The 10,484-nt window shown below is 51.3% G+C and overlaps 1 protein-coding gene across 4 annotated transcripts; it reads left to right on the forward strand.

Annotated features, from left to right (window-relative positions):
- The first annotated feature begins 402 nt into the window (after positions 1–402).
- LOC109760752 (uncharacterized) lies at positions 403–5,838 on the forward strand. Of its 4 annotated transcripts, none has more exons than XM_020319557.4 (6): positions 403–910; positions 2,309–2,462; positions 2,578–2,657; positions 2,745–4,499; positions 4,659–4,818; positions 4,898–5,838. In XM_020319557.4, exons 2-6 carry the CDS (start codon positions 2,309–2,311, stop codon positions 5,548–5,550), a joined length of 2,802 nt encoding a protein of 933 aa, XP_020175146.1. In that variant the 5' UTR covers positions 403–910; the 3' UTR covers positions 5,551–5,838. The 4 variants fall into 4 exon arrangements, with proteins under 4 accessions (XP_020175146.1, XP_020175149.1, XP_020175148.1 ...); XM_020319560.4 differs by lacking the exon at positions 403–910 and adding an exon at positions 1,005–1,489; XM_020319559.4 differs by lacking the exon at positions 403–910 and adding an exon at positions 1,558–2,026.
- The last annotated feature ends 4,646 nt before the right edge of the window (positions 5,839–10,484 follow it).

A 10,484-nucleotide genomic window follows, 5' to 3' on the forward strand; every position in this document is an offset into this window, starting at 1 on the left:
AGGTTGCAGTTAGGTTAACGAGAGTAGAGTAGATAAACAAGGAAGATGCTCCCTCCCTCGCCCCCTCCGTCCCGATTCAGCCGGTCACCGTCCAAGAGAGACGCACATGCATGGACACACGGCGGCCACACGGGCTGAGGAAACGCAGACATCCATCCGTCCATCCGCCGTGGCTCAGCTCCCCAGCTCAAGTGATTAATTAAATAAATAAAGCCAAGGAGGAGAGGAGAAAGTGAAGAGCTGATGCGAGGCACGTGTGGCGTGAGCGAGACTGACGGATTTGACAAGCAAACGCAACCGGTCGAGTGGAGTGTGAGCGGTATTGCTAATCGCGGCCGGCCGAGCCGGCCAGTCAGTGGATTACCGGTGCGGTAGGCTGGAACGGAACGCGGGCGCCGCGGCCCATTAATGAGCCTTCACGTGCTCTGCGCCACTCCCCTCTCTTCTCTCCAACCCCCGCTCCAGCTCCAGCTCCCTCCCTCAGCGCCATTGCGGCCGGCCATTGCCAGGTGTTCCACTGCAACGCTCCTAGCTGCTACAGGCACGGCACCTCCGCTCTTCTCCCCCAGCACGCTCGCCTGAGTCGCCTCGCCCCGCGCGATCGGTGCTCCTGCTGCTTCCCTGGCCGGGCCTCCTGGACGCGGCGGCGGCGGTGTTGCGCGGCTGCTCTGCCGGCTACGGTCTCTCCGTTCCTGAGGGGGCCTTCGCATCTCTCTGGCGCCTCTCACCCTTGGCACGCCCGGCCACGGATCGCCGGCCTGACACCATCCGGCAGCCGGCCCCGCACCGCCGCTCCCGCCGGCCGAGCCGCCGCGGTGGCGTGAGGGCCGGCGCCGGCGGGGAGATCCGCGACCCCGGCAGCGTCTGACAGGCGGTCCGTCCACCGGCGTCCGGCGGCGCCGCACCGCAGGTACGTCCACGGTTTCCTCCCCTCGCCGCCTCCTTATTCTCTCCGGGCGGGCGGGTGCTTCACTTTGCCGTTTCGGGGGGGTCGGCGAGGTGACCGTTCGTCCCTTCTCATTCCGCCCCCGTCGCTTTCCTCTTCCCCAAAAGCGGCGCCTTTCCAGGCCGAGCCTCCCTCCCCTCGATCAATCTCTCTCTCCATGTGGAGTACCCATCTCCTTTCCGTAAATCCATCCAAAAAAGTCAAGAAACATTCACGCCGCGCGGCCCGTGCGACGTCCTCCGTCCTGCCGCCCGTAGCCAGCAATCCATGAATGAATGCTATCCTAATTGCCATAACCTCCGTCTTCCCCCTATCTTACCCCGTCCCGCCGATCCATGGGGCCCGTCGCCATTGCCGACCCCGAGCACGACCTCACCTCCCGCGTCCTCTTCCTCCCGGCGTGCACGGGCCAGAGAATAATAATACCACCAGTAATAATAATAAAACCAGAGGAGGAGGAAGTGGAGAGCCCTTGCGCGTTCCCGCAGGCCACCGCGGCGCCGGCCCGGCGGCGCTTCTCCTTGGCCGTTCCTCGCCGACCAGGTTCCCAATCACGAGATTCCCGCCGCCCCTTTTAACTAATCAATCCACTATTTTTAGCCTTGTAGTATATCTGATCCCATCACTTTATTTTTATCCATCTTTCACCGCCGTACCGCCGGTGATTCGCCTCGCGGTCGCTTTGGGCTGGGGGCTCGACTTTCCCCATCGATCCGGGCGCCGCCGTCGCTCTCGCAGTTGCCGCCGCAGCTTCACGCGGCCTTTGCCGCCCACGCCGCCATCCCTTTCGCGCGGATTCGATCGCGCCCCCGTTCCGGGCAGGGAATCGCCCGCCTTTCGCGGCGTGCGGTTGCTTCCGGCACCCGCGAGGGCCCGTCGCCGCATTGGGTGGGAGATCACCGGAGCCGGCCGAGATAAGATTTTCTCCCCTCGCCAGAGCGGGGCAGGACGACAAGAAAAGCCGCTGTGCGCGCACATTCGCGCCCCCATCCCCGTCTCCTTTTCCGCGCCCGAGCTTTTCCGGCTGCGAAATCGCCATGATGAGCTCCAGTGGCTCCGAGGTGGGGGAGCGCGCCTCACGTGAGTGACCACCACCACCACCATCCCCCTCCCTCCTCGTCGTCGACGCCAAACCGCTTTTTGTTCCGTTCTTGGGAGCTTGTCCCGTCTGCTGCTCTCCCTACCCCCATCACCTATACACACACGATTCAAAACATTTTGTATTTCCAAACCGAAGCCGGCTGCTGTTCATCAGTGCCCTGCTTCAGATTTTGAAAAATATATTTCCTTGTGTGTACCTATCCTCCTACCTACCAGCTCCTGTATTGAAGGCCGCGGTTGTTAAATGCGTCCTCCGTGCAGATGAAAGGGGCTCAGGATAGGAAGCAGAAGAAGAAGCAGGACCTGCAGGTGCTGGCGCCCTTCCCCGGCTGCCTCGGCAGGGTCATCAACATGTTCGACCTCAGCAACGGCGTCGTCGCCACCAAGATGCTCACCGACAAGGCGCACCGAGACGGTATGCCGCTGCTTGCCCTTCCCCTGTACTACAATTTGTGCTGTTCTTTCTGCTTTCTGCTGTGCGGCATTCTCCTCAGACGATCTCTGATGCGGCTTACCCGTGTGCTTTGCAGTTTCTCCGGCTGGCAAGGACCGGAGCGGCAGTTTCAAGATGGCGAGTAATCAGTTTCCGGCTCAGATGGAAGATAAACATGTATGTGATAATGCCAATGCTTCATGCTCCTTCTGTTTTTAACTGTATAAATAAGTTTCTGATATCTGTTCTCTTTTTTTACTGCAGAGAGACAGTCAGCAAAGAAGGAGCTCTCCAACGAAAAGATCAAACTCACCCACCAACAGATCTGGCGTGTCGCCCGTCAAGATGCTCATGGAGCAGGACATGTGGAGAGAAGGGGTGCCCGACGACGAGCCTCTCAATGTTGTTGCCAGATTGATGGGTCTAAACGACGCTCCAGCCGTCCGCCAGTCTGATTTGGCATCAGGAAGAAGGTTCAGTATGGAAGACGACGGCCGAAATGTCAAGCCAAAGAAGGAAAGCAAATGCCACCAGAACCAGAAGGCAGGAACACGGCATGAGGAGACATGGAGCAGTTTACGTGATCAGCCTTCGAAGATCGATAGCAGCAAGAACAGACACCAAGGAAAGGATCCTTCTTGCGAGAGGAGAATGTCCCTTGTCCGCGAGAAGTTTGCTGAAGCAAAACGTCTGGCTACGGACGAGAAGCTTCTCCATTCAAAGGAGTTCCAAGAAGCGCTGCAGTTTCTGAGCTCAAATAAAGACTTGTTCCTGAAGTTCCTTGATGAGCCAACTCCGCTGTTATCAAACAACCATTATGGGTTCGAACCTGTTGCACCACCTTCAGAAATAAAGCAGATAACCATACTGAAGCCATCAGAATCAGTGAAGAGAAAGGGCAACATTCATGCCGGGAGGCAGCTATATTCAGAGGGAAATGAAGCTGAAGGCAACAGATGCTGGCGCCACCAGAGCTTAAATGTTAACCCGACAAATTCAACTTTGTCCGAACCAACAAGAATTGTGGTACTAAAGCCAGGGCTTCGAAAGTCTCATGAAGATACGATCCCAGTGTCCTCGTTAGAATCATCAACAGAGGCAGATAGTGAAGACGATAGTGTGATGGCAGTTGATGAAACAGTATCCTCGAGAAGGCTGGCCAAGGAGATCACCTGGCAGATGAGGATGCGCTTAAAAGATAGCCAGGATGAAGATAGTTCGCTCTCTTATGAATACCATGATACTTACAATGAAAATAGCTCCTTTAGTAAGTCAGAGGTTGAAACCGCTAAAGAAGTGTCCGGTGAAATAAGTGAGGATCTGGAGTTTGGTACTCCCACTTCCGGCCGTTCCTGGGATTTCCTGAGCAGGAGTGACAGCCCTTATTCTGCATCATGCTCCAGTCAGGCATCCAATCGACGTGAACCGTCGGTGGTTAAGGAAGCCAAAAGGCGGATCTTGGAGAGATGGTCGGTGGTATCGTCAACTGTTAGTGGCGAGGAAGAAAGGGGAGCACGTAGAAGTGTGGGCACGCTAGGTGAGATGCTCACAATCCCTGAAGGGAAAAAAGATCAGGAGGAGTGTGGGGGAATAACATTAGAGAGCAGATCGCCTGAGCTGGATACCGCAGATCCTTTCTCATGTTTGCCAAGGTCTCGGTCTCTTCCAGTTTCTTTATCTTATGGAGGCAGGGAGTCGAACAGGGTTGCAGTTGGTTCTCAGGAAGCTGACAATGAAAAAAGTAGGAAGTCATCATCATTTAGGGAAAGAGTTTCCAGCCTGTTCTCTAAAAACAAGAAATCAGCTCGGGAGAAGTTAGGTCCACCTGGAGTTTCATCTGCTAATAATCCACTCAAGAATGGAAGTGCTGTGACTATTGGTGATGGCAGTGAAGCATCTAGCTATTTTACACTGGACAATCCACAGAGACTTACTTTGCTTGATGATGATGAGAATGCTGTGCAAAGACACGTGGCTAGTTCTTGTCACACTAATAATGTGGCCAGCATCCCTGCCAAGGTAAATTCCCAAAAAGTTATCTTATTACAGCTATTGTCGTACCTTATCTTTTTTCAGACCTGTAGATTTCTTATTGCAGGTTTTTTTTTTTTTTTTGCGGGTGTTATTCATACTTCTCTAGTCAAGTTAAATTACTAAAGTTTTGCTCTGTTCTGTTAGGGTGCTTCTCCTTTGCCAAGTCTTGGTGTCCCAGGATTCTTTGGCGAGTCTCAAGACCAACCAAGCCCTGTGTCTGTATTGGACCCGGATGGACCGTTTCTCTGTGATAATAATAGGAGGCTACTCTACTCAACTGAAAATTTCATCACTGCATCCCCACGTAAGCTGTTAACCAGTCTCATCAAACTATTAACTGAAAGAGTATCATTTGTGTAATGGCATTCATTGTGTCTCTGCAGAAATCGTGTCCAGGTCTCCACTTATCGGATCATTTTCAAGATCCTTGTCATGGGAAGAGCCCCCATCGGAAGTCATGTCGCCAAATTCTTTGAGACTAGCAAGGCTTTTCTCCAAGGCTGATGACGATCAAGACTCGTTGACGATTATCCAGAAGATAGTCTCCTCAGCTGGCATGGATAGAAAAAATTGCGTATTAGCCAGCCCTCTGGACCTGAAGTTGCTTGAGAAGTTGTCGGATCACCAAGCAGTGGAGATCAAGTCGAGGGAAAGGCGGTCGAAGGAGAGGCTTCTCTTCGATGCTGTCAACGTGGCGCTCACGGAGCTCACTTGGACAGCAGAACTGTCTGCATACCCATGGGGTCGGACATGTTGTTCGCAACGAAAAGATCAAGATGATGATTCCTCCTGTAACTCCGCCGCCGATGAAATTTGGCGGGTCATAAGGAACTGGTCGATACTCGACAAGTATCCGCCCGGCGAAGTCATTGAGAGGAACCTTCTGCTGGAGATGATCCTCAAGAGGGAGGTGGTGGAGACCGCCACCGCCGACACGACACGGCTGGAGACGTTTGAGGTCTGCGCCATGGTTTGCACGGTGGTTTTGGAGGACCTGCTTGAGGAGGCCCTTGTAGATTTGACTAACAGCACCTAGTGAGGTACCTCCACCCCTAACTATTGATTTTGCCTCTCCCCAACTCGTAGTGTTTCTGTTCGCGTGATGATACTTGCTGCTGTAACACTGCTCTATTTATCGTGTTACCGCAGAAAATGTGATGCCAAATGTGTGCCTTTTCCTGATTTGCCCTCTCCTTTTCTGATATAGGGGTGATGCTGTAATTAGCTGATTGTTTACCGTTTTGACAGATAAACCATGTCAGTGTTGAAGGTTATCATCATCTTTTCTTCATTAATACGACACAAGTCAGTAATTAATTTTGTACTCCTGTAGTAAGCTGTTGGTGTTACTTGAATTAGAATGATGATCTCATTCAAGATGGAGAAGGCAAACTAGAAAACAAACAGCAGTACAAAAGACAGTAACATATCGCTTGATTTAGTGTGGTCCAATAGGATAAGTCACTAGAAGCCATGATCTGATCCACAGGTCATCAAAAGAAGCAGCCCAGCACAGCTCACAAGGCACTGTAATCTTATTTTGTCAGGATCCATGTCAACTGTGATTTGCCTATGTTAACTGCTCAGAGCACCATTTGTTTACTTCCAACCAGCCCTATCTGGCTAAACCCCACTAGAGCAAAACAATGTGCTAGTAACTGTCTTAGCAGCAAGGCCAATGCTGCTTGGCCATTTGGCATGTTAGGGCTAATGAGCCCGACAGACAAGCGCCTCGTCATCGCCGCCGCGCCGATATCGGCATATTTGGGGGCTCGCAGAAGATAAAACCACATGAGATGAGAGGAATCTCTTGATCTTGAGTTAGTTTTAGTTGAGTACCAAAGTTGCCAATGGATGGTGTTTTTTTACGGAAGCTGGAACCACGGCGTCAAACATGCATTTGATCCCTGGTGTGTTGTTTCGTGCAGTCCCAGCTTATATTATACAATCTGACCCATATCCTCAGTATCTTGCTGCCAGCTGAAAACAATGTGTTGCTGTGATTGGGTTTTAGGATTGTGTTGTGCCTGGTCACTCATTCATGTGTGGACTAGTAGTAGCACTGTAGGTGCATGTGGGTGTGCCAACAGGGCCCACATGGCAGGCAGGCAGTGGCTGCCTCATGAAGGCCATGATCTATCCATCTCCACATGACTGCATCTGCATGTATGGCATCATCTCCATTGCTGTGCAGTGAGGTTTACTTATTACTGTGGAGTGTGGACCTGGAGGAAGAAGGGGGGGCCAAGCCAAAGCCAAGGCCAAGGCCAGGGCCAAAAGGCTGGGGTGTTTGTGTGGCTGTTGATCCTTTTCAGGCTTAGCATGTGAGTTCCCTGGGGCATCCTCTGCCTAACCTCGCCATCGTCTTCCTCCTCCTGCCATCCTGACCAAATGACCAAGCTGCCTCTGCTGCATGCCAGCCTCCACAGCGCACAGAGCACAGGCCCTTGTTTCGAGGGCAAGTTGGAGCGCTGTCGTACGTCGCGCAACTTGCTCTGGCTGCTCTTCCATGTCGTAATAAATGGCGTGGATCGGTGGTACTTGTGGCGGTAAGAAAACAGTGCTGCTGCTGCTGCTGCTGCGTATTCAGGTCTCTGCGTCTCTAGTCTTCACTTCCTGATGATGCCTGCATCTATCAACTTATCTTCCCACTCCTGCTGCTGCTGTTGCTAAACAACAGATTAGTGGTACATGTGGAGCATCAGCGTGGCCTCTGCAAATCTGGCTGGCACCTCATCCATTTCATTATTATTACTGCCTGGATCAGTAGAAAGTTTTGTGGTACACAGTACTAGTAGGACTGTGGGATCGATCTGATGGTGCGAAGCCGTCAGTGCTTATTACTTATTAAGTGAATCTACACTCTAAAATATGTCTACATACATCCGTATATGATAGTCTGTTTGAAATGTCTAGAAAGACAAATATTTAGAAACCGAGGGAGTATTTGAAACGGAGGGAGTAGATAGATAGCAATAGTGAGTGAAGGATCCAAAGTTTGGAGTAAACGAGAGAAGAAAGCATGGGTGGCGTGGCAGCCAGGAAACAACGTACAGTTTTGGTTTTGAAATCTGCTGGCTGGCTGAGTGCTCCATGGCGCATCATCTCCTGCACGCCATTTGGCCTGGCCACCATTATTATTTTCTCGGAAAGAGGAGTGGGACTGTGGAGTGTGGATGAGATGGACTAGTGTAGTGCAGTCGTGGTGGTGCAGCAGGCAGAGGAGGAAGAAGAAGCCGTTGGAGTCGTTGGGACTTTTTTTTTTGGAATGTTGGCAGGAGAGCTGCCAAATTCATTGATCAGAAAGGGGCATTACAAGTAATACCCCAAGGAGGAATGCAGCGCATAAGGCGAGTGCTAAAAAAGAAGAAATGAAAAGAGGTTGCTCAGTTTATCAAGGAAAACCGGGCAAAAACCTAAACAGCGCCTAACAAGACTAGGCCTAAAGCACCATAACATATACAACACGTCAGACGGCCAACACCCCACAACACACCCGACCGGGCACTCGAGCGCTTTCGCCGCTACCAAAGTGCACACCGCAAACCGTTGGGACTTGGGAGGGGTATTCAAGGCCGCAACGGTTCTCTGCTTTCTTTTCCTGGAAAAAAGGTTACAGCACTCTCTGCTGAATCTTTGGTAGGAGTAGTACAGTACTCTGCTTCCCATTTTTTTTGTTGAATCTGGATCTGGGTGGGGCCATGCATGTGCTTCCATGGCTGCCCCATGAAGTGAACAGATCCATGCAACACTGGATCTACAGTGTAGCCATCCCATACGCACGTACGTTTTCTGTTTTATGCTAGCACCAGAGTACAAGTCCATTTTTTTTTTAAATAGCTGCGGCGGCTGGCTGTACCGCTGTAGTAGTACACGATATCCGGCCGTGCATGTGCATATGAATGCGGTGGCGTCCGTCGGTCCTGTGGCAGTGTCGAGCGTCGCGTGTATGCGCAGCTCTCCTCGCTCAGAAAAATAAATAAATGTACTAGTATGTGCCTCGGAAATCGCCACACGCAACGCAACATGGGCCTGAGCAAGTCAAGATTGCAATTTACGAGGCCCGCAGTGCGTACTGAACTCACCTACTCCATGGAGTGCAGACGCGGGTACTACACCGTACACAGCATGATCGTATCCCAGGTTTCATCCATCGAGATCAGGCCTGAAACATTTCTTCGACCGACGCAACGCCAACACACATGCATGAGTTTTTTCTTTTCTTTTTTAAGAGATAACACATGACATGCATGAGTTGGGTCACGAGCAGCGCTACAAGTTTCCAGTCCAAACAAGAGGACGTCTGCTGCCATATTTGTAAAAAACCGAGTCAAGCAAAAAAACAAAGGCCAGACAAATATTTTGCATTCCGTGTCTTTGCGGCATGCATGCATGGTAGGAGTAGATCCAGTCGTATGGGTATCTTTGAAACTCGTACAGACAGGGCCTCCGCTGGCTTGGGGCCTTGGACAACATGGCGAGTTAATTTGTGCCCTTTATCCCGGAGATGTATTGAATGTATGTAAACAAATGGCTGGACCAGCACCAACACCAGCAGCACGTACCACCGGCCGGAGCCCGGAGGTGAGGTACGTACGGCGCATGCAACGGCAGGCAATCAGTTGAGTTGCATGCATGCAACGCAACTAGCGCGCGCATTCATCTCTCCTCTCTTGTCCTCTCCCTCCCTCCCTCCATGTGCAAGTGCACACCCACACTAGTAGTACCCGACTGGACCAGCCCAAACCAACAAACAGCAAGAGGGAATTATCAAACTAAACTGGTGATCCATCCAAGCTGCCAAGCCAAATAGCAACAAGCAAGCAAGCGTAACCCGGCACTCCACTCCACCCACCGTCGCGCACAGTATCTGCATCTCCTTTTCTGGTCTAGATCTCCAGCCAGCTCCGGTGGTCCTCTCGCCGGCCGGCAGATGGAGCTAACTAACAATACTGGTCCACCCGTCAGATCACCCACGTATCCATGCACATAAGTAATACGGCAACTACATCCCATGTTAGTGTATAGGCAAGAAAACGTATGGCGGTACGTGGGAGTGTATTAATCAGCTAGCTGGTCCTGCCTGCAAATGGCAACCAACGCAGACTCACAAACAGTGAGACATTTTGGACTGCACGTCTACGTGGGCATGCAATAATAATAACTACTACTACTAGTACATTACTAACTATTACCTCTGTTCCGAAATATATAAGTCGTTGGGCCAACAACTTATATTTCGGAACGGAGGGAGTAATTACTAACTAACTGGCAAAAAAAGACTAATCAACAGCAACAGGCCACGCATCTATCATTTTCATAGCTAGGCTGCTGCTGTGCGTGCGTGCATGCGCCCACGAGAAAACACAGCATGTGGGATGATCAGTGCCTCAGTGGTATGTATATATGCCACTGTGCGTATGTACACATGCACAGGCGTACGCTCCCACATAGCACATGCATGGATGCGTGTACGTACGCGATTAATTAACGAGGGCGACCTGCAACTGGTATTTATCAGTTTGCGCGCGATCGTGCATGCATGTGTTTAACGCACGCACGTACGTACGCCGGGGAATTGATTAACATCTCCACTTGGCCGCAGGACGTACGTACTCCATCCATTTAATCCAGCTGCAAACCAAAAAGAAGAGTTGGTTAACTGCCCCAGGAAAAAAGAGCATTATCAAGATCGGATCGGCTAATTACTACTGAGTGCAGTGCAGTGCAGTGCAGGACAGGCAACACATACGTAGAAGCAGGTCGGCAGGAATTAATTAATCAACACATACCCTCATCTTCGTCTCTCCAATTAAAAATGGACTTACCATAGATTTTATTTTGAGGCAACTACCCAAAAAGAGACTGCCGCCCTGTGTAAAGCATCAGTGCCTCAGTGGTACACCGGTACCATGTATACATTACTAGCCGCGGTTTTAGCAAGCGGAATGGATTTTGTAACATATAGCG

Source organism: Aegilops tauschii, chromosome 6 (genome assembly GCF_002575655.3).
Source record: "Aegilops tauschii subsp. strangulata cultivar AL8/78 chromosome 6, Aet v6.0, whole genome shotgun sequence".
Taxonomy (NCBI): domain Eukaryota; kingdom Viridiplantae; phylum Streptophyta; class Magnoliopsida; order Poales; family Poaceae; genus Aegilops; species Aegilops tauschii.